Source organism: Panthera leo, chromosome B2 (genome assembly GCF_018350215.1).
Source record: "Panthera leo isolate Ple1 chromosome B2, P.leo_Ple1_pat1.1, whole genome shotgun sequence".
In the NCBI taxonomy this organism is placed as follows: domain Eukaryota; kingdom Metazoa; phylum Chordata; class Mammalia; order Carnivora; family Felidae; genus Panthera; species Panthera leo.
The window spans coordinates 20569475-20597444 of NC_056683.1; the positions used below are offsets into that span (position 1 = coordinate 20569475).

A 27970-nucleotide genomic window follows, 5' to 3' on the forward strand; every position below is an offset into this window, starting at 1 on the left:
GCCAATACCGGCGTTCTCGCGAGCCTCGCCATCCTACGTGTTAAGCATTCTTAACTGTCACACTCGAAAATAAGCACCCATCGGACGAGGCTCCCTTAAGATAATGTACCTGTATGTTCTTTGCCATCGAGTTACCTCTCGTAATCCCTCCCTCTCCAACACTCTTTGCCCCGCTTCCCATGCTCGGGGGGTGCGGGCAGTGGACACACAGTAACTGGTGGTGGGAATCTGATAAACAAGACCACTTCTGCTGTCTGCGGCAGAAGACAACAGAGCAGGATCTCGGCCAACCTCTGCCTTAAAGGAAATCTTTATTAATTATGTATGGTTCACAGATGTTCTTTTAAAACCCCAACTTTCTAGAGAAGCACAATCCTCATGAGTGGCTTCAGCTTTGCATCATGAGTCTTGTATTAAGAGAAAATCCAAGTGGTACAATTTGTTTACACTATGATACTTTCTAAATAAACTCTTTTAAAAAAAGAAAAAAAAGTCTGGTCTTTCCTTAAATGTTACAGCAAAACAGATATAAAATAGACAATAAATTATAGTTTCTATTTACAAAAAAGCTGTAAGTGCAAACAGTTTTAGATCATAAATGTATTATTTAATCAGTTTAGTATGAAATTGGCTTCCTAGTACATGATTGTGAAAAAGACACTTTAAAAACATTCTACGATTTCATCGGCGTCTTACTTTCTACAAGAGAAAATGGGATTCGGGTTCATGAGGGCATGCCCATCCCATTCCTAGTGGCTGGGGGCTTCCTTCCTCATTTTGTTTCCTTTGTTGCTTCTAACCCCGCGACCCGGCATGCTGTCCAGTAAAAGGCAGACAGCCATTTTACTGAGATAGGTGAACTATTAAAGCCGACATTCCCGAAGTTAATGTGCTTTTCCAAGAGCCGTTCCAGAAGAGAAGAGGCACAGAATGGCTTTCACATGTGACACGGTTAAAGTGACGGCTGTCAAAAATGCTTCTGGCCCCCTGTAGCCTCACTGCAATGCCCAACTCGCCCCACTTATGGTGTTAGCAGAGAAAATAGCAAATGTTGGGGTGGGGGTAGGGGACCGAGGTGTGGAAATGACATCGTTTGTTGGACCGAAATAAGTGTATTTTCACACCAACAGAACTCCAGCACAAATGCTAACGGCAGTGACGGAGACAAGGCACTTCCACGCAGCCCTGGGGATGACCCAGGCTGTTGATCCTACATGAAACCAACTTTTCTGGGAATGAAATCTGTGAACAGAGGCATTTCCCCCCAGTTTCCATTATCTGTAGGTCTCCCTTCGACAAACACTACAGAACGGGTGGATACTTTAGCCGAGAATACTCCTTTTAAGATTATTTTCCCTATTTACTGTTAGACACTAATGCCACAAATAGCTTGATCTAAAGCTAAAACTAATTTCAGTGGGCTCTTTTTCTTTTGTTGGGTGTGTGTGTGGGGGGGGGGGGGATACTTCAAAGTTATGTTTCTTTAGTTAACCAGACTTCATACTGCAGACATCCAAACTCCATTTCCTATAGACCAACAACTACTCACATTATTTACTGTGTGAGCGAATTATTAACGAGGCCCTTTACAATCTTCTGTGGGCGGTAAGGCACCAACCAGCACTGAACGGCTTCGAAGCCTCGCCTCCCCCCTTCGCTGTGCTTCTGAATGTTTGTTTTTAAGGCAGATGTCATCTGGGAACCCAAGGCAGCATCTGTGTCCCCAGCAACTGGTTTTGAGTTAGTGGCATCCACAAGCTCTGACGACCATATTCCTATATTTTTTCAAGATGACGTTGGAGTTGTCATCAAAGTAAAGAACCGAGATGGCATTCAGTTTGGTCGGCGCACAGCACGGTTTGGGGACATACTCAGGATTCATAAGGTGAACCTGTTCCAAAACAGAAGGGGAGAGGCACCGTTAGAAGCCATACCTGACCCTGGCTGACTCCTACCTATAAAGTGAAGCGGGGAGGGTGCCTGGGTGGCTCAGTGGGTTAAGCGTCCAACTTCGGCTCAGGTCATGATCTCACGGTTTGTGGGTGTAAGCCCTGCGTTGGACTCTGTGCTGACAGCTCAGAGCCTGGAGCCTGCTTCAGATTCTCTGTGTCCCTCTCTGTCCCAACCCCCACTTGTGCTCTAAAAAAAAAAAAAACAAAAAACAAAAAAACAAAAAAATTTAAAGTGAAAGGGGTCCCCAGGAGCTCACCAGCGTCTGCACGATCGCGTGGTTTGTGGCGTTCATGTGTGCGTTGAGTGGGAAGGAGCATTCTCCATCACAGTAATTGGCAGCATAGCCCTTGGGTGCGATGATCCAGTCCTTAGTCGAAAGCAAAGGGACATGACATGTGATGAGCATACATTCCTTCTATCATCTGTGTTCTTCATAATCCTGTGAGAAGGCATTCCTCACGTAGCACAGCTACACAGACCAACACAGGGAGGCCAAGTTCACGTTCAAGTGGCAAAGCCAGGATGTGAACCCGGTCTGTCTGGCTCCAGAGCCCTCGCTCCTTCCACAGCCTGCAGGGCCTTAGCTGCTGCCCACCTGCCAGACCGGGAAGCACACAGGTGGTTGGCTCTCCGCACCTGCCCCCCCCCCCCCCCGAGGGGCCTCGAGTATGCCTTCCTCATAATGCCACCTGCGTGCAGTAAATGGTATCTCCTATCCCTTGTCACCGAGGATTTGCTCATAAACTAGTGGTGGCTCTCAGCTGTGGGGCTCAGCCTTTGTGCTCCTCTAGATAGTTCAGGTGAGTCAGTTTGTAGCCATTGGAGAACTGTCAGGGCAGTTTCTCCAATGCTTTCTCAAAACACAAAATTGGTGGGGCGCCTGGCTGGCTCAGTCAGGAGAGTGTGCGACTCTTGATCTTGGAGTTGTAAATTCGAGTCCCACATTAGGTGTAGAGCTTGAAAATAATATCTTACACACACATACACACAATTTGTTTAAATGCCCAAATAAGCACATGCCTTGTGGACTTTGCAAAGAATGGGAGAAGAACACTGGGGATGGTAGTATGGATCCTGAGAGACACAGAACTTGGCAACCAGGCTCCCTGGGAAGGGGGGGCTCTTGGTGCACAAGCAGGTCTGGCCCTTCCTCTGCCTTATTCCAGAAGCCCAGGCATTTGGAAAGGCTCCCAGTACCTTCACACAAGGAATCGCCTCAGCCCTAAAGCTCAAAGTCTTTGATGGTAGCTGCTCCATTAAGATAGGAAAGGGCTGCTGTGAAGGGACCTCTGTCCGCCTTGCTGTCCAGAAAACTCACCTGCCATCCCAGGTCTTGGAAGCTCACGTAAAGCTCATGTTTCCTGCAGGCTGTTTTCAACTCACTGCTGTTATAATCTGTCAGAGGAGATCAGAAGATGCACCCGTTAACCCACTCATTCTTTCATTTGAAAACATACACTGGGAGGGGTTGCTGCAGCCCAGGCCCAGTACGGGGCTCATGACAGACGCGAACCTAGCCCCTGCTAGACACAAAGGCGGTCACCAAACAGCTCTGTCACATGCCCAGTCGCTTGGCTGTCTCGTTCATGCCATCTTGTTCACGCCAGGGCGGGTGCCGGGCACACTGGCACACAATGTGTAATTATTGACTTGAATGGATGCTTTCAAGTGACAGATGATCGTTGTGAGCCCGTTATGTGCAAGGCCTACGGACAGAGTTTACAGATGCCCCCAGACCCCCCTTGGGCTCCTGACCTGGAAGGCACTATATTCACAGTAAAAGCCACACCCAGGCAGGGTTTGCTATCATTCAAACAGACACAGTCCTAAAACTGTCCGGGGGCTGTGAGGACAGCTGGTTCAGGAAAGCATCCGGAAGGAAGGGTAATGGAGCAGGGCCTAACCAAGAGAGTGTCATCAGAGAGAAAGAGAAAGAGAAAGAGAGAGAGAGAGAGAGAGAGAGACGCTGCAGCAGGAATCACTCTGGCACCGGTCCCTTGCCTCACTTCCAGCGCTGAGCCCTTTGCACCAAAGCACTGACTCCTAAGACAGGAAGCCCCGTGAGAATCTGCTGAAGTATCCTACCTGCCCTGTGCAATGCGGGAGCCACGAGCCTGGCCTAACCTAGAAGAAGGGGAGGGCCTGGATTTGTTTCGGTTGACTGGAACAGCTCTAATGTGACATGCCCTCCGCTAGACCGCGGGAAACAGGAAGAGAGGTTACACAAGTCTTGCGTCCTCCAGGAACTTAGAGAATCTAAGGGGCGGTATGAGACATGTACACAAGTAACTCCAATACAGAACAGCATAGACGCTCCAGGCAAGTGCGGATGGCAAATCCCACTGGGAGTTCGGAGAAGGGTCAGTTATCAGGAGGAATAAAATGGGACATGAACGGCCTGGAACACCAACCAGAAAGATTGGGACTTTCTACCAGAGGCATTAGGTAAGCCTGTGAAGGGTTTTGAGCCAGGGAGCGCTATGTTCAGAGCTATGATTCTACAGGATCAATCTGGTAGCAGTGTTCCAGGGAGATGAAAGGCAGGACTCCAGAGAAAGGTTCCTAATCTAAAATGGATTTTGATGGATACAAGAGCCTGAGGTCACTCACATGCCTGTTTTAATCACATGAGCCAGTTAATTGCCTAATTGTTTAAAGCCTATTTGAACTGGGTTCCCTATTAACTTGTGCTCCTGGACAGCTTGGCCCGAAGTAAGACAGGACACATGAGTTTGTAAGGGGAAGAGACAAATGGTACTGACTCCACTCAGTCACCTACACTGGGAGGAGAGAGAGGCTACCTTTTTGAGGTGATCTGCTAAATTCTAAATTTTTTCATGCTCCCTACCTGCCTTTTTCACCTTGCAGAACAACTCTTGCTGTAATTTCAAGTACCTGGGAGAACTGAACACAAGGCCATGCTGAAGGGAAGTCTTCACAGAGAAGAGCACTGAGGACTCTTGCTTAAACACACACACACACAAACCACCATTACCAGGCAAGACCAAACCTCTTGCTGAAAACAATCCCTCAAGAAAAAAATCAAGCACACAAAGGAATAAATTATCCCTAAATTTAGAATATAAGAGAATACACAGAGACCACAATAAGAGTAGTCTGAGTGAGATTACAAAAAAGAATACCTAAAATAATGGAAGAAATAAAGTAAGAAATAGAAATGCTACAGCAAAAACATTATGGAGAAAGAACATGAAAAAATGATAGGTGGATGTGAAAGAGAACAAAATAGAACTTTATAAAACCAGAACCATTGAAGATAAAAATGAAATGGATGGTTTAAACATCAGATTAGACACAACTGAAGACAGGATTAAAGAACTGAGCAACAAATTTGAAGAAATTTCCCAAAATATAGCCCAGAGTGAAATGGCTCAAAAATAGGACTCTCTTCCTATAAAGAGATAATGGAAGACAGAATGTAAATTCCCGTGTATTTCTAGTAGGAATTTCTGAAGAGAATAATGGGGGAATAATATTTGAATATATAAAGTGTCGGGGTGGGGGGAGGATTTTCTAGAAGTGAAGAAAACCAAACATCTTTATATTGGAAAGGCACAATGAATCCTAAGCATAGTAAATAAATTCCTGTCTGGCCACATGTGGTGAAACTGTAGTATATTAGATGCAGAGGAATGCTTAAAAGCAACCCAAAGATAAAAAGAAAATAATCCACAAAGGAACATAAGGTAGATGGACAGAAAACTTTTTTTTAAATGTTTTTTTGACAGAGAGAGAGAGTGCACGAGAGAGCAGGCATAAGAAGGGGAGGGGCAGAGAGAGAGGGAGAGAGAGAAAGAATCCCACGCAGGCTCCACACTCAGCGTAGAGCCTGATGTGGGCCTCGATCTTACAACCATGAGATCATGACCTGAGCTGAAATCAAGAGTTGGATGCTTAACCAACTGAGCCACCCAGGTGCCCCATGGACAGCAAACTTCCTAGCAACAAAAATATACAACATAAAAGGTTTAATACCATAAGAATGATGCTGTCAACCCTGAATTCCATACCCAGCTATGGTGGATACTTCTCGTTTGGGCCACCCAGCTCCCAGGTTCACCTCTCATTTGGAATGAGATGGGAATTCATAGACAGGTGAGAATCAAGGCCCGATCCCCCCCCAAGATAGCTCCTGTCTTTCTTCCCTGGCAACTGAGTACAGGCTCATGACTTCATTAATGCCAGGCAGATCCCCAACCTGTGAGAAAGGGACTCCAAGGGAAAGCCAAGAATGGGCAGCTTGGCAGCCATGTGTTCAGGGTAATGGCATTCCAAACCACACTCTCCTTGTGACTAGGTCTCAGCTTCATCACTTGATTCCCTGTGTTTGGTTGTAGGTTGGAGGAGTTCCTGATACTCTTACGTTAGTTTGCTCTTTGATTAGAATCTGTTTCTCTTCCACGTAGCCAAGAAGGGCCTTGACTAGCTAAATTATTATTCCACGGTTAAGGGATAGGGAGTGCAGGGTGCAAGGGAAGTGACGGTCACTATCTCATATGGGTTACTGAGACTGTCTTTCCGTTCACATGTCTTCTAAGCAGAGACCTGCAGGCATATTGGGAGTAAGGCAGGAAGCTATTTGGGGGAAGAATAACCTGCACGGTGAGAATGACAAATGCAAAGTCCCTGAGGAAGCAGCCTGGCCAGCCTATCGTACAACAGCCTGGTGAGGGCTGCTGTCTGTTTAGTAAAAACCCATATCCTCCATCTACCCCCTGGGCACACAGCTATTGGACATTTCCCACTACGGTTAGGTGTGGCCATGTGCCTAAGCTCTGCCCATGCACTTGGGGAGAAGGGGGGGTGTGCGGCTCCCAGGCCTGGGCCTCCCGGGTGCACATTCCTTCCTTTCCTGCCAGTTTTGAGCAGGGGTCAACCTTTTGAAGACTCCAAGGCTCTGGTTCTTTGTGCTCCTGAAGGTTTCTTGGGTTAGATGCTAAGTTATATGATCTTCCTACTTATAGTCTCAGTCTGGAGTTTTCCCCACCCAACATCAGTTGGCCTGTGTCCCCGCAAAGTAAACTTCCCCCCAAATGCCTTCTCTGTGCTGGGGACCATGATCTCTCCAAAGTCAAGCTTGGAACTGTTCGCCATGTGAAAGGCAGAGATTTCTGGATACTTTTCCTTCCCAGGTTGATGAACATGGACAGTATAATATAATAAAGAATATACATCCTGGCAGAGCTATAAAAACCATGAAATCTCCTAATAGTTCCAACTCGTGGGTCCCTAGATAGGCTCGGGATGAGGGCCGGCTGCCAGAAAGACCAACCATGATGTCATAGAGCAGGACTCTGCTTCTCTACCTTCACCAGTAGGTCTGTCTGTGAGCCTCCTGCAAATTTGACTCTCTCAAAGCTCAACAAAGAGAACTTTCTCTGTAAGAACAGCTATTTCTTTTAGAGCCAGACACTGGCATTTTTGTTGTTAAGTAAAGATTGGGGCTGGAGAGAGGAAAGGGAGGAATTCAACTCTCCTGTTTTTCCTCCTACAGACACTTTCAAGCCACACTTAAGTTTCCTTATAACTCCATGTTAAGTGCTGGCTGAGAGTATATAAATATTTGTGAAGGTCAATGCTCCTCAAAATACTTGTGTCTGCCACTCAGGGGTCGGTGCCCTGGGTTCTACAGTGGAATTACACTGCCATGCACCATTTTGTTTGTTTGTTTGTTTGTTTGTTTGTTTGTTTGTTTTTAAGGACTGAGAGATTGCAGAAAAACATTCTCCTGCCCTGGCCCCTTGATATTTGTTTAGATGATGGTCTGGACAGGCCCAGTGAAAGTTCATGCAGTAAATTCTCAGTGGGAGAAAGGAAGGCAACACGACTTTGTCCAGATGGGCTCGCCAGTCAAGGGGAAGGCAGAAACAAGAAGCCATATTGCTGGACAGAGGTAACAGACAGACAAACAAACCAGAGCAACAGACCCGAGGCTGACACAAACCTCCCCAAGGGCAACAGTCCTCTGTCTGATGCATCGTGAGACTCATCAGGGAATTCAAGCCCTCTCTCAGACCCTCAAGCCAGGATCACTGGAAATGGGTCCCCTGCCACCAGGGCTATCTGGGCATTCTGGCATGCAGATATGGCAAAGGCTGGTCTGGGAGCTGAGACACATCTTCAAGGAATCTAGGTTTCTCAAAGTTGAACACAGAATGTGAAATCTGTCTTCCATTCATCCCAGGGGATTCTTTGGCCTAGAGCAGAGGGCAGGGCAAGTGCCCAGCAGCCCAGCTAGGATTCTGGCCCAGCCAGACCAGGCCCAAGGGGGTTGTCCTGAGTACCATGGATAAGCAGGGCCCAGCCATAGATGGGTTGGGGCAAATAACCGTCACCAGGTGACAAAATCTAACAATCATAAAAGCCCCCAGGATTAATTTCTTTCATAACCAGAAATACGTAGCTCCCTGGTCTACTTTTAAATAGGAGAGAAACATTTTCCCTCACCACACATTTCCTTCCTTCCAAGAGAGAGAGTGCAAGTAGGGGAGGGGCAGAGAGAGAGGGAGGCAGAGAGTCCAAGGAGGCTCTACACCGTCAGCACAGAGCCTGACACGGGACTTGAACTCACAAACCGTGAGATCATGCCTGAGCTGAAATCAAGAGTTCAGATGCTTAACCAACTGAGCCACCCAGGCGCCCCAGCCCTCACCATAGATTTTCAAGCTTTAAAAGCTTCAGATGCCCCACGCTGGGAGAAGGGGGGAACCTTTAAAGACCTAAGACAGCCCTGCCCGTTTGCCCCCCGCAAATGAAGATCCTTGGGCAAAATCTTCCAGGCTCTGTTGTGGGAAAGGCACCATCCTGGTCGGAAACGAGGACGAGCAGAGCGGGGCTGGGACAAAGGCCAGGCTCCCACACACAATGCATTCTCCCTAAGCCTCCGTTCTTCCCATACTTTGCTGAGCGACACCTGCATCTCTTCCAGGCCTTCTGGGCCATTAAACCAGTGGCACAGAAAGTGTCATGCCCATGCCCAGTGGCCAGGGCCACCCGTTTTGCACTGTGGCTGCTTTGGAGTAGTCAATCTTCCAAGTCTCAGGTGTGTGTGTTATTCGTCGATCTGGGTAGTGCAGGAGCCAGGTGCACCGCAGAGGCTTCGGGGGGAGGGGCGGAGGGCAGCACAGAATGAGCTCTATGGAGGTATGTTCCCTGGAGCCCAGGCTGATGGGCAGGAGGGTAGGGTGACACGCGTCTCGTCCTGGCGCTTCAGACACCATCTCACTCCCACATCCGAGAGTCCTGCTGGGAGCGGGTGGGGGTGGCTGTTCCCGTCTGGATGGGCCACTGGAGGCCAACGTGGTGGGTCCCACCACACACAGCTCTTCACTGACCCACTCACTTGTCCTCGGCCCCCGCTTCACCTTCCAGTGCCTCTCTCACCTGGACAGCTACGGCCAGACTGCCATGGCCTCCTCGGTTCTGGCTGGCTCTCTGTCTTCTCGGCTTCTGGCCTGCGGCCCTGACACTCAGTTTCATCGGCGACAGCCTCTACTCCCCGACCTTACGTTCCATTCTTCCCTGTGATGCCTGAGGGGCGGCTCACCTACAGACAAGAACTAGTGGGACTAACGGGGGCTTGGGTGAGCCCCTGTGACAGTGGGGGCCACCACTGCCTCACAGGACACTGCAGGGAGACAGTTCTCTTGCTCAGCACAGTGAGGACAGAGTGCTTCTGACCCACTGTAAGCAGCCAGCTGGCCTGGCACCTCCTCAAGGCATCCGTGTCCCTAGGCAGTGGCCATGTGTACCACGTTTGTTCAGTCCCGAACACAAGGGTCACATCCCATACACCCTAAGGAGGACATCCAGCATTCCTTGCTGCCCCCCGCCACCCGTCTCCAAAAAGCCATGCAGACAGTAAAGCACAAAGGAGCCGTAGGAGGGGAGAGCTTGGGCCCCCACCACTGGCTTATTTCTGAAGCTGATTGGCTACATGGAGTGAAATGCAGGCTTCCCAGGCACCAAAGGTCAGGGGATTCTCAGGGGAATGAGTCCTGGATGAGAAGGGAAGGGCCCAGCAATGATCCTGACTTCCACGGCAGGCAGCGAGTGGGAAGGGTGGGGACCATCATGCCAAAGTGGGAGCCATGCAGCCAGCCGGGTCCCAGGTGTCCAGGCAGCCTGCCCACCATCCTTTCCAGTGCCAGGAGAAGAGGACAGAAGAGAAACAAAAGGGAAGACATGGAGAGAGGAGACAGGCAGACCAGGGACAAGGTCAAGGCAACCACACGTAACCAGGTGAGTGGGAAGGAGGGAAGCAGGCAGGTGGCCGCCTCCCCGGCCAGGGCTTCTGCACAGGCCTGCTCAGCAGTGCTGGGCTCGCCCACAGCTGTTGTCCCTGCTCAGCAGGCTACACACCTGGCAGGGGCTGGGGACCAGGTGGCACGCCCCACACTGTGTTCCCCGTTCTTCTGAGCCCAAAGAGTCTTCCCAGAGGAAACTCGTGTTTTAAGTTATTTTTAATGTTTTATTTTTGAGAGAGACAGAAAGAGAGAGCGAGCGAGCATGAGTTGGGTGGGGCAGAGAGAGAGAGGGAGACACAGAATCGGAAGCAGGCTCCAGGTTCTGAGCTGTCAGCGAAGAGCCCAACATGGGGCTCAAACCCACAAACTGCAAGGTCATGACCTGAGCTGAAGTCAGATGCTTAACTGACTGAGCCACCCAGGTGTCTCAAAACTGGTTTTTTAGAGAAACAATTGACTACTCTTATCTCCCTCCTCTCCTAGAATGACAAGGGCAAGTATAACATTAGCAGCTGTTGAAATGGCACGTTGGTCTTCATTGATCTGGCTGCACCTTCCAGATCGCCCAGCCTTATCAGCCTGTCTTAATCCAAGAGTCTCTGGCTCTCCCTCCCTGCCCCACCCCTCCAATGGAATCAACCTGACCATTAAGAATGTGCTGGAGGAAGCCCAGCGCCTTGTGGAACCACACTGAGATCTTGATCTCAGGTCTCAGTAACATCACAGAATGTTGGGGGGCAGGGAGCTTGATCTTCAGAATCTAGACTTGGTTTACAACCTGGATGGTTAGATTGAGAATCAACCGGGAGGTCCCATTCTTCTGGGGTGCTGGAATCTCAGCCTCTCCTGCTTCATTTAATTGGGGTGGACTTTGGCCTACTTTCAGCCTTTATCTCGATTATCAAAGAATGTGGAGATTAACTATCTTGAAAACAGACACAGGCTTCTCTTCAACACTGAGCGTGAACACTAAGACTCCCTGTGTTTTCAGCACCTCTGCTCTCTATGTTCCCTCCTAGACGGAGTCTCCTGGCCCCCAGGACCTGCCCGTGGGCTTAGCAGGTCTTGGTGGATCATTCAGGTTTTTGCAGCTCCTGTTTATGCTTCTTTATTATTTTCCTTCACCACTGCTGGCTGTTATTACATTCCCACAGGGTAAACCTAAGGATGGGGTAAAGGGGAGCCTATCACTCCTTGATAACTTTTACCCAAAGGGACTTCATGGTAAAGCAGAGTCAAGTATTATAAATATGGAGTTTGAAATGACTCTGTTGAATCACTAACACCATGCCTGTCGGCCACAGCTGTGAAGAATTAAGACTTGATTTCATTTTAGAAAGTCCTGAACAGGCCTGTACTTCTTGACCAAGACATCTGGAAGCCAAGCCGCAGGCCCTAAAATTTTAAGTTGAGATCAAAATGACAAATTACAATTCCCGATTCCTTTGAAGAACCATAAACAGCTAACTCAAAGCCCTGACCCACGTCCATTCTTCTCAAGCTTTGGATGGCCACAGAGGGTCAGCCCACTCAGCTGTGGCATGCCAACCCCCAGAAGCACATGAGGAGCTAGTGGGGACACCTGCCAGGAACTAAAAGGCCAAATAAACATTGATCTGTAAGAAGGAGGCCCTCGGCCTGCAGACCGGAGTTCCCAGAGATCTACAGCAAGATTTCACAGTCATAATAAAGTACCCAAACCACTGTTTTGCAAGCGACGCAGTCCTGTTACCTTGCTTTTATGCTGGATGTGCACTGAATGGTCCCAATCAGGAAGTTCATGAGATACAAGATATGAACTATCAGTGAGGTCAATGGCATATCTATAATGTACCAGAGCCACATTTCCCCCAAGGATCCTTAAAGGCACATGTCTGGGTGGGTTGGAAAGAGACAGAAGAAGAAAGGACTCTGAAATGCTAACTGGTAGCATCTGAAGCAATGAAGGACTCATTCCGAAAGACAGACAGGGTCTTGAGGAGTCGTTGATTCACAGATGGTTGGCAGAGGTGCGTGGCAGCAACAAAAACATGAGGATTAAAGAGGCCTAAAGGTCATCTAATTTTACATAAATCGTTAAAAGTGGCAGAAGAGTTCCCACACTATCATCTGCCACAGCAAAGCACAATTCTAAGTCGCAGCATTGGCAGCTAGTGGGTTGGTGGGGCAGAAAACCTCAGACTCACCAACAACTGCTCCCTCCTCAGTGATGTCTTGGAAACATCCTGGGAAAATTAGCTAGGTTGGTATCTAGAATCACCACATGGATCCATCCCTCAAGGCCATTTGTTCATGGCACCAGTAGTGAATTGGCCAGGTGTTGTCACAGTCCTCCAGTAGGTGAAATAATGAACCCCAAGAAAAAGCTACTATAAGAGAGGGTGAGGGGCAGCAGGTAGAAAGACCAGCACACGAGAGAAGGAACTGGAGGATAGGGTGTCACAGAGCAGTAGGCCGGGAGAAATGGAGGCTGAAAACTGCCAGATTCACTGGAATTGCCAGTAGGCGGCACAGCGTGGCTCGGACCAGCACTAGTAAAACATGTGTAAAAGTGATAAACAATGCTGTCCAGATGATGTCCAAGCCCACTGGAGAGGTGTGACACAGCCAACATCCATCATTCATTTGGAGCAGACAGCTGCAAAGAAGCAAGGGCAAGTGAAAACCATTCAGGAGCCTTCGATCCAAACCCACGCTTCAGTGCGTGTGTTTGCAAAGTCTGGCTTGAAGGCCAAGTACAGATGTCAGAGCAGATTCCGGTGGGTGGTGGGGAGGAGGTGGATGGGGCTCTTGGCCTTTCTCTTGTTGTGGACTCGTCCTACCGGCCCAGGCATCTGCAGCTCTGTTCCAAAAATAGCCACAGATTTCCCTGCCATGTTTCACCCTGATGACAGGCAATTTGATGGATTATGTTAACTTCTTTGCCCAGATGTAGGATGGTCTCTGATGGGCTTCCGGTGGTGGTTGTTTCTGTGGAGAAATATTAATTCCTTGGGAGCACTCTATTGAAGAAGGGGGGCAGCAGAGGCAAAGTAATCTCTCCCTTCTAACTTCCAGAAGATTTACAAAGGGAAAGTCCTGTCTGGAGTCATACCAGAGACCACAACTTTTTGTCTCAGTGGCAGCTACCTGGTTCAGGAAGGTCCAGCAAGACATGAAGGTTTAGTCCCATGGTGGCCTAGAAAAAAGGACAGTCCAACCGGATGGCCCATTTCTCTGGGTAGCAGACCATCTTTGTGGAATTCCCTTCTCCAGGAGTGACCTCTTCTGTTATGTATCTGCTCCCATTAATAGCAGGGATAAATGAAGAAAATGTTAAATATATAAAGTAGCACTTGAATGGGCCTAACCTGAGCAATTTCTCGAACCAGCTTGAGAGGGCCTTTGAAGACAGTAAGAGGGAAGGAGAGTCCTTCTTAGTCACACTCTCTTGGGGGTTGTCCTTGGAACAGGTGAGGCCAGAGGCACTTGCTGTGAACTCTCTCATCCTACTACCGCTGAAAAGAGTGAAGCGCGTTTTCAAGTGCTGGGTTGGGAGGTGGGGGAGGGAAGACCAAGACAAAGCAGATATACTTGCCTGTTATTCCACATTCGATCAACTTTAATACTCGTATTTAATTGCAACTTATCAAATTGAAAAAAAAATGTTGAAAGGGACATGGAAAAGAATAATTGGGTGACATTATGGAAACCCAAATCAGAGACATGTCTTCCCAATGAAAAACTCTTGCATGTGTACTTGGGGGAGGGGGTGTTGAATAAATCAAGTGAAATTTCAATTTTAAAAAGCAATCAGCATTCCCAGAGCTGCCTTCGTGTCTGGGGTCCCAGTACCAAAGTGACCACAGTTCATTCATTAATTGAAGCCTAAAACACTGAGATGATTAACTCTCTTTAGCAGGCTTCCTCTGAAGCGAATAAAGGAAATCAATCATTTCTTTGTGTTTTTTAAAAACCCAACCCTCACTGTTTTTAGTGGTAAACACAGGAACACCCATGCTGGGCAATGCTTCCAAGAAACACCAGGAGGACAAGCAGGAAAATGTCACGTCACCCTGGGTGGTAGGTCCTCAAAGCCCCACAGCTAAGTTGCTGGGGAGAGAAATGCCTTATTAAGTCAGACTCTAAAATGAAGACCATTCCTCCCAAAGAAAAGATGAGTACTTTGGGAAGTTGCATGAACTCTTTGTGGCCACTGATGAGGACACTTTTAAACAGTCACCTGGAGGAAGTAATGCATCTTCCAGATCTTTTTTACATCCTTCCCAACGATCCTAACATACGCTCTCAGAACATACTTCCCACAATTGGAGGTAACTAATCTTTGAGTATTATGGACCAAATCAAACACTTCTCATTTAATCCCAGCAAATCTACCAAGTGTTAAGCATCCCCACTTAATGGATGAGTAAACTGAAGCTGGAATGGATTAGGTTTGCCCAAAGTCAGTCACAGGGTAGTAATAAGGGAAGCAACATCTCCGGCTTCAAATCCTACCACAAAAGTTCAACTGCATGCTTGAATCCTGGGCTGGTTCAACAGCCTGAGGAAACCCAGAACTTACAAGCCTTGGCTTTAGAGTAAGATGGATCTCTGCTGGAATTCAACACTTACTAGCTATGTGAACTTCAAAACATTGAAGAGTGGACTTCCATACCACTTCCCAAAAAAAGGCACAGCACGGTGGGGTGGGCATCTCTGAAGGACCACTGAATTGACAAGTAGTGGTGTCAATTGACTCTCACCCTTTGCACCTGCCCGTTCGGGGCAGGATGGAGCTGACCCCATTCTCTAGCTCCAGGGTCAAGCACATGACCTCAGCCTGGCTATCTACTAAGCTACTGTGAGAGAGACATTCTCTCCTGAAGCAGAGGTAACCAAGGGTGATAAAATCCTGGAGCTGTTGGTTGCCTTCTTTACCACCATGTTAGAGATAGTCTTTCTAAGAATGCCACCAACAAGGGAAAAATTGAAAAGGAGAAAGTAAGACTCCTAACATCATGTGAGCCCATGATCCAGCCATGACTAAAGCCAGAACCCTCGATTTCCCAGTTCAATGAACCAACGAAACCCATCAGAGAAGGCTTTTTGAGCTGACTTTCCATCACTTTCAGCCAAGAGCACCAACAAATGCAAGTCCATTTTCTGCAACTATACAAAGTTTACTTGTGCACCACAACCTCCCAGGTGTCATGCAACTAGAAGAAAATCTAGGTGTCCTCAGGATCTTTATGTGAATGAAAGAAGAGTTGGAAGAAAAAAAACCAGAAGGATGCTTTTCCAGAAAAAGAGACTCTCAGGAGGTCTTCAGCCTGCAGACTCAGTACCTGGATAACAAATGGTCCCTTCTGACGGCCCTAGGAACCCATCCAGATAATTGGTGGCTGTGATGAGGCACCTCTGGGTTTCTGTATTTGCCATGCAGAAGCCATGCGACGGCTAAAACCATCGACACGTCCTTGTTCTCGCTGAGGCCCAAGAGCCAACTAGGCTTCCTGAAAAACCAGGCTCCACCCAAACCTACCTGAAGCGCTGGAGACCCGCGACACGTCCTGCGACTGGGTGGAGCGATTTCGGCTCTGCTGTCGGCGCCGCCCAGGGGCTGACCTTGTGGTGCGCACATGGACCTCACTCACTTTGAAGAAGGCCACCATGAAGGGCTGCTTGTCGTAAGGGCCGTCTCTGCCCACCAGGCCTGCAGCTCGGGGGTTGATGTTGAGTCCTTGAAGGCAAAGCACAGCGCACCTGTCTTTACCCATGGAAACTTGTTCCTGCAGCTGTAGACCTGAGCTTTCCTGGACACCCAGGTGCCAGCCACAAAGAAGGAGCAGGAGGGAAGAACACTGTGCACTCTCAGAGCCCTGATGACTCCCCTCAGATGGGCAGAATCAAGACACTCCTTCCAAAGTTCCATGAATTAGAGCCAGGGGTAGTGTGAACTCTCAAGGCTTGCCCATCCCGGATAGACTTCCCCCTACATGATCATTCTTTCTTTCTGATGATATAGGTCATAGAGTCGCTAACCAGTGAGGTGACTTCACAGGCAAAGTGTGCCCAGTCTGGGACCTGATAATATAGATCTGATCAGATCTGATCATATAGATCATATAGTCGCCAACAAGTGAGGCGACTTCACAGGCAGAGTGTGCCCAGTCTGGGACCTGATGATATAGATCTGATCAGATCTGATCATATAGATCATAGAGTCGCCAACCAGTGAGGCGACTTCACAGGCAGAGTGTGCCTCGTCTGGGACCTGCATGAGGACCCTGAGCTGCTGGGCTTTGGTGCTGCAGGAGAAGAGGGTGCTGGAGGGGTTCTTGTCCAAACCCACCCAACTGTCAGGAGGTAGACTAGGCTCCCCCCCTGCCTCCACTAGCTGTCTTCCCATTGTGGCCCCTGGAACTCAGACCACCTACTTGTATCTGGAGACCTCAGGGACAGGTTTTGCTTTTCAATAGACGTTCTGAGGGAATAGTCAGTGAGGTCATCTTGGAGCCGTGGTCTTGACTGTAAACCATGGTTCTACCATAACTGTTGCAAAGGAGACGAACGAAAAGTGTTTGCCGATCTGAGCAAACTTACCATCCCGAGTCACCACGCTCAGCTGAAGCCCCATGTTGTGCTGTGGGGTCACGACCCACAGGTTGCTAGTGGCTGTGATGTCAAATTCCAGCCAGCCTTCTTCTGAGGCCCACACCACGCGGGTGTCCAACAAAAATAGGTCAGAGTCTCTGAAAGAGAGAAAAGACAGTGTGGTGAGTACCACACCACCTTCTTGGCCCATCCTCTCTGGCCTGCCTTGGCATTAAAGTAAAAATGCCAGCATCGGATCAAATTCACCTAGGAGACACTGCATACAGTGCCTACCGCAGTTCTGGCTCACACACACAATACAGTCTGGAGACGGATATCTGCTACGGCACTTCAGAGCAAGGAGTTTTCTCCCAAATATAGGTGGACCCCTCAATTTCATCAAAGGCCTTGCTAGGGTTGTTCATGCCAAGTCTTTCTCTGAAATAAGGGAGGGAGGGAGGGGGGAGGAGGAAGGGAAGGAAAGAAAGAGAGGGAGGGAGGGAAAGGAAGTCATATTGTTGCTTCCTTTATGGCAAATGAACTCTAAAAAGAGAGAAAGGGGGGCATGAAAAAAAGAATTAGGAAAATATTAAAATCAAGATTCATGTGAGCAAAAAAAGAAAAAAGTTGTGCTTTGTTCATTTTTTTTTTTTTTTGTAAAATTAGGGCATGATAATCTTCACATGTTAGTTCCCATGAAATAATGAGAAACAAGAAGCCACATCGTATCTATGAGTAATCATTAGTCCCTTGCTTTTAATTAAGGCCTGTGAGTAGTCCTTGCTGAGTGTGGGGTCCTTCCTCGTGTGGACAGTATGGCCACGGGTGTATGTTGAGTGATTTTAAAGTTCATCCTGGCACAGCTGTGAGCCATGGCTGGGGTTCTTGTAGGCAAACTCAGAATCCATACCCAGGGAGTAGTTTTATATATGTATCTCTGTCTATCTATACATATGGACATAATTTTTGTTTATAGTTTTCAACTAACATAACCCTAGGAATTGTGGGAAGGTGGGGTAAGGGTTTCTTCCTGCTCCCGCACACGTTGTGATAGAGTAGTGATAGGGGACAGTCCTCTTCATGTGTTTCAGGGACATTCTGAATCTGAGTTGACATCCCAGGATCACTGGCACGAAATGGCCAGGAATTCCCATGACAGGGAAGGGGAACCACTTTGGCCATGGAAAGATTCAAATCTCCTGGTGCCATATTTTACAGGATAGAAAAAGGACTAGAATTAAATACTGAATTTAAGATTAGTATCACAATACTAATGTCGTACACCAAAATTGGTTATAAAAGACTTTCATCCACTTTGCTTTCCTTAACAACAATCCTGAAAGCTAGCAGCATATCATTATATAGCTGGGGAAACGGAGACTCAGATGTGAGGTTTCAGACATACAGCTAAGATCAAACGCTAGTAAGTAAAAGAACTCGCTAGCAAGGGGCGCCTGGATGGCTCAGGAGGTTAAGCATCAGACTTTAGCTCAGGTCATGACCTTGCAGTTCATGTGTTTGAGCCCTGCATCAGGCTCTGTGCTGACAGCTAAGAGCCTGGCACCTGCTTCGGATTCTGTGTGTGTCTCCCTATCTCTCTGCCCCTCCTCTGCTCATGCTCTGTCTCTCAAAAATAAATAATTGTTAGAAAATTTTTTTTTTAAAAAAGCCTAGCAAGCATGAAGAAAGCAAACAGATTCGGAGTTTTCCATACTATCATGCTGCCTTCTGAGATCAATATGAAAGACAGCCTGTGGCAAATGAATAAAATGCATTTCTATCCCATCAAACATCTGTGAGGCCAGTGAAAATGTCTAAGTTAAACATTTTAGATTTCTGAGGGGAAACAATTTTTCCTGTTTACATGGCTTAGAGTTAGAAGGAAGTTCTATTGTCATCTTTTCCAAGCTTAAAACAGTAGGTAGAGCTAAAAGTAGTTTACTCAGCTGCTGACCAGGGTCCGCGGGGGGCCGCTCTCGGGCCTGCCATCTTTAAAGCGCTCTCCGATGTGCATGTGTCATACCTCCTGTTGACAGATTACCCCCCAGGACTGAGGTAACTGTAAGCAGGGTGATGGGGGTGTTCATGGAAAACAGCAAGAGGGGAGTGCAAGTCCAAAGCTTTGAAGTGAAGATATAAAAAGACATAAATTCTGATCTAGAAGGTTGGAGAAGACCCTCATCCAGAAATAACACAGACGCTATGGACAGCAATGTGGGAAAATGTCCCGAAGGCAGCATGAGACGTGTCCATGTCAGAGCGGCACCCTCGAGGATGAAGACATAGTGAGAATTTCAGGGTGCCACGCTGCCCCTGAGGCGAAGGGGGTCCGCTGTCACTATCTGCAGAGCTCCGATGACGGACCTGGCAAACGATTCTTAAGGCCTTGTAACAAGGACGCAGAAAACCTCAGTCTGGGACAGGAGTGTGGCAGAGATGGTACGAAGAGCTAGAACAAACTTTTATTTTGAAAAAGTAGGGTTTATAATAATGGAAATGGGCCTCTATTACAAGAGAAAGCAGGATGGGACACAAGTCCATCATCCACAATAGGAGAGAAAGCAGAGAGGAGAAAAGGGGAAAACATGAATCAGAAACTAAACTTGAGGTAAAGGGGGAAGGTATTGACGGGAAGGATTAACAATCATGACGTGGAAAGCATGAACTCCTCGGGCTTAGTGGAGACCCGTGGACACAGGGAGCCTGACGTTCTCTCCTGACTGCTCCTGAGTCATGCCGGGTCCCCGGGCATCTGTGATGTCTCTCCACCAACTTCCCAGGCCGTGCAGTGAGAACGCTGGTCCTCACTGCTTAGGAGACCAGTGGCATACACAAACACAGCCTGGCAGCTGAGTCCAGAAAGATGGAAAACTCTGTGGCTCACCAGCAGTGAGGCAGCCTCAAATTCAGATGTTCTTTGAATCTACGATGCCTGGGTCCCATGGGAAGAAGGTGAGCTAGAGCATGCGCTTAACATGATGGGACTAAATGGACAAGGAACAACAACTATTCACTGTGTGCTTTCGATATGCAGGGTGCACCCAGAGCCTCTCCTTTATTCCTTGGGGACCCCGAGAGGCAGGTCCTATTACTGTCTCTCTCCTACAGCTGAGGGCATGGAGCCTAGAGAGGTGAGGTATATCAAAAGTCACACAGGTATTAAGTGGGGTGACCAGAACTTACAATCAGAGCACACACTCTTGGCCACCACATATCTCAAAAGCAGAGTCAAGAAAAGCACAGGGCCCAGGTTGAAAACTACTGCACCAGGGCTCAGAATAAGGTAAGGGTTCAAATCTACTGCACACCAATGCCAACATCAGCTGGATGCAGAAACGTGTTAAGATACTTGGAGCTGGCATGTGATCAGAAATCACGAGCAGGTTCTCCTATGAAGGCCAGGGAGGAAGAGGTGAAAGGTGCACACAGGAAGGGACCAAAGATGGCTGACATCTGCTGAACTCAAGGGACCTTCTCAGTCTTGCTCTACTCTTCTTCCCACGCAGAATATTCTCTGCTTAGACTGAGAACACTACTGACACATATTCACCCAGCCAGGGTGAAAAATTAAAAAAACAAACAAAAAACAAAAGGAACAACTTCATTAGCTCACCCTCAATGTTTCCAATAACTCAGGTATTTAAGAGACGTTATTTGGGGTGCCTGGGTGGCTCTGTTGGTTAAGTGCCTGACTCTTGATTTCGGCTCAGATCATGATCCCATGGTCCATGGGATCGAGCTCCAAACTGGGTTCTGTGCTAACAGCACAAAACCTGCTTGGGATCCTCTCTCTTTCCCCCTCTCTCTGTCCCTCCCCCCTTCACACTTGCTCTAGCTTTCTCTCTCAAAATAAATAAACATTAAAAAAAAGACATTATTTATGGCAAGTCAATGAAGTGGGTCAGATCTCACCCACATCTATTTACTCTTCTTCAATGACACATAACCTTCTTAAGTCTCCTTACTATAAAAGTGTAGCCTCAGGGCCGCTGGGTTGGCTCAGGCAGACAGGTGTCCAACTTCAGCTTAGGTCATGATCTCATGGTTCATGGGTTCGAGCCCTGCATCGGGCTCTGTGCTGACTGACAGCTCAGACCCTGGAGCCTACTTCAGATTCTGTGTCACCCTCTCTCTCTCTCTGCCCCTCCCTAACTCGTGCTTGCTCACTCTCTTGCTCTCAAAAATAAATAGAAATATTAAAAAATTTTTTTTTAAATACAAGGATTCCCTTCTGAATCTTATCTAAAACATGTATAACCAGTGGATAAAGAATCCTAGGGTCTGGCCAAAGTGACTGCCATTAAAAAAAAATTTTTTTTTAATACAAGGATTCGCTTCTGAATCTTATCTAAAACATGTATAACCAGTGGATAAAGAATCCTAGGGTCTGGCCAAAGTGACTGCCATGACTGGACTATTTGGACTTCCTACTTGGATCACTGACATACTCAAGTTAATACACCATGAAAGAAGATTCTGAAATGAGAGAGAGACAATTTTGAAAGAATTTACTGGGGCGCCTGGGTAGCTCAGTTGGTTGGGTGGCTGACTTGGGCTCAGATCATGATCTCACAGCTCATGAGTTCGAGACCTGAGTCAGGATCTGTGCTGACAGCTCAGAGTCTGGAACCTGCTTCGGATTCTGTGTCTCCCTCTCTCTCTGCCCCTCCCCCTCTTACACTCTGTCTCTTGGTCTCTCAAAAATAAATAAACATTAAAAATTTTTTTACAAAAATAATTTACTGCCTATTTTGTTCTCTATCAACTCACAGAACTCCATGTTTCATTCTAAATATGCATTCCATCTTCAAGGATACAATAATTTTATTCTCAGTGTTATCTAACCTGAGGGAATGAGTTTCCTCAGACTGTGATCATCCTGGGAAAATTAAGTTCTTAACAATTAATAAGCCTAACAAGAGATTTCTAGAAAATGTAGAAATTTCTAGAAAATTTCACAAATTCACCTTGGGGCTAGAGTTGACTGACCAGCAAGTCACTTGCAAAGACTTGTGGAACTAGTGTTGATGGGCAAGGTCACCTCTACGTGGTCCCTCCCATTGAACAGCCTCCAAAGCACCTGCCCTTGTAGGTGACACTCCGTCAGGCTGAGAGGCAGACCCATGGCGAACACAGTGGGTCTCTTTCTTTTTCACCCCCAGGGAAGAGCAGGAAGTATCTGAGCTCCTAGTGGCCAGCTTTGGTCTTTCCTGACAGATGGCACCCATTACAGTCATACTGCCCTAGACAAGGTGCAACTTTGCTTACTACTCACCATTTTACTAGAAATGTTCTTGATAAAGTAGAATTTAGATGTTTGAAGCAAGCAGATTTATGAAATATTTGATAAGGTGAGCCTGTGGTCTTGTGCCTTTATTTGTTCAGAACATTTCTCTACCTATGTCTAGACTTAATGGTAAACTAAGATACGAAACGACATTCTTATAGTGATGAACCGACTTTATATGCAATGAGGTGAATTTAAACTTCAAAAAGAATGGAAGTCAAAAGCCAATCATTTTAGAAAGTGAGATAATAAAGCAGCATTTTTACTTTCTTCTTACATAACATATCATATATAGAGAATTATGTTTAAACTTTTATCACTAAAAGGACAGAAAAGAATAGGATATTTGAAAACACAGCCCTACAACTCAGCGTAAACTGCTACACACACATCAATTTGAGTAACAAGGGTGAAGGCACATTATTATTATTATATAATTAGCTAAGCTCTCATTGATTTTATGCCACTTTCTATTAACTAATTTTCACCTCAAGGACTAGCATGGTATAAAGAGATGTTTCAAATGGCAAAGGCACCTTAACTCTGTATGGAATATTCCATCTTCAACAAACGAATACAAGTCACTTTGCTGACAGAATATTAACCTAGCTAGCCCTTACATGCTGTTTACTACCTGAATGCTTTTACACATGCTAATGCCTCACAACCACCATAAGAGGTAAACGCCAGGGATACCATCACAGGTTTACAGATAGGGAAACTAAGGCACAAAGAGGTTAAGAAGCTTGCTCGCAGTCATACAGCCAGTAAGCGCAGAGCTGGGATTTGAACCCAGGCAACTTTGCTTCAGTGGTGCACATGCTCTTAATCAATCATCAGAGCGGTGGTTCTCAAGTTCAGCTGGCTTACTGTTGGAATCCCCGGGAGAGCTTGTTAACACACAGACTGCTGGGCTCACCCCCAGAGTTTCAGGGCATGGGGCCTGAGAACTTGCATTTCTAAGGTTCCCAGGTGATGCTGCTGGTCTGGGAATGACACTGTGAGAGCCACTGACCTACAGCATAGTCCCCCTCCCTTGAATAGGACTAGCATTACCTTCAAATGCTTTTTAGACTTAAGGTTCAAAGCTAACTGCTCTTGAGAGTTCTTGCTCCTCTCCTTAAAACAGTACAAAGCAAATGTAGAATGCTCACAGAGTAAATGTTTGATTGTCTTATGGATTGGCCTTACCCTCAGGGAGTTATCAAGTTAGATTAATAATCAGAATCACAAGCAAGATCAAGTCCAAAACAGCGGTATCATTAGAAGGCCCACTTCTCTGTGTCGAGGATGGAGAGAGGTAAAGCGGATGACTTTCCACAAATTCACAGCTACCTAACCTGCAAAATAATGTTCTCCTTCACTGGGATATATACTCCAACATGCCTGAGTGATCAAGCACAGACTAAATGAGAAATCCAGCCGGCTTTTAAACATGTTATGTGCAAATGTTACGCTGTCATTGTCATCACCAATCCTACATTTCCATATCCTGTATGATCTAGGGAAATAAAACAGGAAAAATGCTGTTCATCTGTGACTTTTCTTTAAAAAACAACAACAACAACAACAACAACAACAACAACAACAACAACAACCCCAGATGTCTTGTAAGATAGTCTTAGCTACTACCATGGCCGGCCTCCCACAAGGCTGGACATCCTGGTAAGAAGATTCATGTGACTAAGGTGCCTCGGTGGCTCAGTCAGTTAAGTATCCAACTCTCAACCTCGGCTCAGATCATGATCTCACAGCTTGTGGGTTTGAGCCCCGCATAGGGCTCTGAGATGGAGCCTGCTTGAGATTCTCTCTCTTCTCTCTGCCCCTCCCCTGCTCATGCTTTCTCTCTCTCAAAATAAATAAATGAACTTAAAAAAAAAAAAGAAAGAGAGAGAGAGAAGAATATGCACATGACTAAGGCAATCTGTTTCTGGGAACGAATAATATGTAAGGCACAGTTTCCAGAAATAAAGACCTATTCTCATGTTTACCAAGTTACCACTTGGTAACAGTCCCTAAACAACAGTTTCTCTTGCCCACCACACCCTGACTCCCCCTCTCCCCCCAAGTGGAGCATTCTTTTGAGTATATCCAACTCTTTATGATAACCTCAATTCCTTTCTGTAATATTCTCTTCTACATTGTGCCTATGCAAAGAACAGAACTTAGATTGGCTAAGGAGTAAGGTTCAGTAGCTGCTTGAATTTTTTTCTTGAATTTCCAGTAGACCATTCTAGGTATGACTTCACTAAAAAGATGAAACTAACTAGTTATATAACCTGAGCTGTGGGTCAGCTGTATTGTCCCTTTTTCAGGGGCAAAGGAACAAATACTGAAAAGTTCAATGCTTGCCTGAGGCCCACACTGAGTGTGCCAAAGATTATCAAGTCGGCAAGTAAGATTTCAGGAGTCCCTGAGGATCATACCTGTGAAAGCCAGATACAGAAAGAGAAACAGGTGTGGCTGGGTACAGTGATAAAGGGCTTTGATTTCCCTCTGCCCCAGGTACAATGAGGTTCTCTAATCCCGGCTTTCTCAAATTTGCCCTTCTCTTCAAAAAAGAACGTAGTCTCAGGTATCTCACCTTTACCTCAGTGAAGATAAATGTTCGTGTCACTTCAGCAAGGAGCACTGAAAACCCAACAGCATTTTTAGAGCAATCAATCTATAAGAAATGCTATTCGAAGGAAATTGCTCTCCTAGATCCTGGAACTGGATCAAGTACCAGGTTCAGGTCCTGTTCCCAAAACAACACCATTTGGTTAATAAATCAAAAGCAACATTTGTAGGGATTCATTATAAAGATTTCACCATAAAAATAATAAAAATACTATGATTCAGAGACACAGGCTTCTGGTTATGATGTAGCAAACTAACATTCCCACTAAGAACAATTGGGGAAAAAAAAGCCCATTTGTCGTCATCTTAGAGCAATAGGACAGTCAACTCTTGATGGGTCAATTTCACAGAGAAAAAGAAAAACACATGGAGGTGAGCCCCGCATTTGTATTCTCTTTGTATTGCCTTTTCATTTCAGGACATTGGATAATTCCTAGCCTGATGCATGGGTATCAGAAAGGAGCAGGAGCCTATAGCTTGGAACAGTATCTGTAACTGAGGATAAAAACTGGAATTTCAGAAAGCGAGGGCTTGAAGGGCTAAGGTCTCAGAGGAAAGGGGCTGCATAAAAGTGAGCTCACAGAAGTTTGGGTTCACTTCCTCTAGGGCCTTGGATTTTTAAGTCCTGTATACCTTGAAGTCCAATGTTTCCGTGTGAGATATTTGCCAAATATTAGGCTGTGTATTCATGGAGTAAGAAGTTGAGAATACAAAGAGAGAGAAACTGCTTAAAAGGCAAAAAGCAAAGCAGAGTTTTTGGCAGTTTCTTCATTCTGGGGAGTTAAATACTAAAGCTCAGAGCCCACCAAGGAAGAGGAGTTCTGGTAAACATCCTAGACTTTCAGCTGAGACTCCCTGAAGAGCTAAGCTCTAGGAGAAAGGGAAAAACCAAAAACAGATAATCCTTAACACATCCTTAAATACCCCCATTGGAACAAAAGAACAAGATGATCATGGTGTATTTTGTCTGCCTTCCAGAAGAATTTAGAGTCCACTCTGGAAAGAGATAACAGTATCTATTAAATATTTTCCATAAATAATTTCCAGAATTTATGTTTTAAAAAGTATCAGGCATGCCAAGAAATAAAACCAAATGAGGAAAAATCAAGGGAACAAATAGATAATGGGAACAGACCCATAGGTGATCTAGACAATAGAGTTATCAGACATGATCTCTGAATCAAGCCTTGTATAAAAAGGATAATAAATGACAAGTTAAGCTTGTTCCAGGGATGTAAGGTTGGTTTAACATTTGGAAATCATTTAATGTAGTATATCACATTAATAGGGAAAAAATCATATAATCATCCCCAAAAATTCAGAATTTTTTAAATAAAATTTCACACCAATTTCTAACATTAAAAAACTCTTAGCAAACCAGAAATAGAGAACGTCTTTATTCTAATAAAGATTACCTACAAAAACAGTTTTAGCAAACATCATCCTTAATGGTAAAATATTAAGTCTTCCCCCTATAAGATTCAAAATATCATAGGGATTTCTAATCTGAGACAGAAATCTGAATCAAATTCAAAATTTTACTGGATGTCCAGCTAGCATAATAAAAACAAGAAAAACAGAGGAAGATAAAGTATAAGAATTACAAAAGAAGAAATAAAACTGATATTTATAGATGGCAAGATTATATTTATAGAAATTCCAAAATTTTGCACAAAAAAATTTTTAGAATGAACATGTGAATTTGCAAGGTTGCTGGATATAAGATCAATATACAAAAATAAGGGCATCTTGGTGGCTCAGTTGGTTAAGCATCCAACTCTTGACTTCAGCACAGGCCATGATCTCACAGTTCCGTGAGTTTGAGCCCCCTATTGAGATCTGTGCTGACAGCACAGAGCCTGCTTGGGATTCTGTCTCCCTCTCTCTCTGTCTCTCAAAAATAAATAAATAAACTTAAAAAAAATCCAAAAGTCAATTGTATTTCTATATGTGAGCAAAAATAATTAGACACCAAAATTTTTAAAAGCTAATAATATTTACAATAGCATAAAAAATATTCAAAACCTGGAATATTATAATGTTCTATAAATAAGAATAATGTAGTAAAAATATCCAAGACACAAAAAATTATAAAGAATTACTGAAAAAAGTGAAAGAAAGCCTAAATAAATACCACATTCTTAGACTGGAACATTCAATATTTGTAAGCGTCAATTCTTTCCAAATTGATCTCTAGATTTAATGCAATTGCAATTAGAAGCCCAGCAAGTTTCCTTGTGGAAATTAAAATGGTGATTTTACAATTTATACGGGAATGCAAAAGGCCATAAGCAGCTGAGAAAGTCTCAAATTCTGAAGAATTTAGATACCATTTTTCAAGACTTCTTATAAAACTGAGAGAATGAAGAGTATAAGATTGGTGCAAGAAAAGTCAATCAATGGAATTGAATGAAGGTCTCAGGACCAGACCCACACAAACATGGCTACCTGGTTTATATTGGAGACGCCACTGAAGTGCATGGAAAAAGGATAGTATTTCAATAAATGATACGGGGTCAATTATGTATTTCTATTCTTACACAGCGAGGCTATCTAATCTACTTCACAAGTTCACTTAGGATCTCTAATATCTATTACTTTAGTGAAACCATTATGCTGAGCTGAAAACTTTCATTTAAAAAAAAAAATTTAATGTTTATTCATTTTTGAGAGAGAGAGAGAGACAGAGACAGAGCACAAGCTGGAGGGGTGCAGAGAGACAGAGAGACACAGAATCCGAAGCAGGCTCCAGGCTTTGAGCTGTCAGCACAGAGCCCAATGTGGGGCTTGAAACCACAAAACATGAAATCGTGACCTGAGCCAAAGTCAGCCACTTAACCAACCGAGCCACCCAGGCGCCCCTGAGCTAAAAACTTTCATATCCCACTGCCTCTTGGTCATCCACTCATGCTTCAAACATGTCCACACCTGAACTCCTCCTAACTCCCCTTCCCTCGCTTATTCCTGTGTTCCCTATCTCTATGAATGGTTCCGAAGAGCACTATCAAACTAAATGTTCTGGAGAAATGTGTTTTTGCCCTTTGAAAGTTGTTTTCTCTCCTGAAACAATTTTATATTGTATATTTATATCGGTGAACTTGGCCAAAAATTTAGCTCAAGCAATAATTCAATCTGAGATTGTTCCCAGGTACTCTACTAGCATGGGTTTTGGGTTGCCTGAAGAAATCTTTCTCAGTTTCAAAATCCAACTCTAATGCAGCATTGCCTGTTTCCCTTGATTCAAAGATGCATTTCTTCACAACCTAAG

General features: G+C 45.6%; 1 protein-coding gene across 1 annotated transcript in view; it reads right to left on the bottom strand.

Annotated features, from left to right (window-relative positions):
* Positions 1-294: 294 nt before the first annotated feature.
* The window catches only part of BMP6 (bone morphogenetic protein 6), a 159197-nt gene continuing 131521 nt past the window's right edge, over positions 295-27970 (bottom strand). Inside the window, exons 3-7 of the mRNA XM_042937950.1 lie at positions 16806-16954; positions 15745-15942; positions 3272-3348; positions 2210-2320; positions 295-1891 (exon numbers count right to left, since the gene is read on the bottom strand). Of these exons, the coding sequence (XP_042793884.1) occupies positions 1742-1891; positions 2210-2320; positions 3272-3348; positions 15745-15942; positions 16806-16954 (685 nt within the window). The 3' untranslated portion in view covers positions 295-1741. The remainder of the gene's footprint in view (positions 1892-2209; positions 2321-3271; positions 3349-15744; positions 15943-16805; positions 16955-27970) is intronic.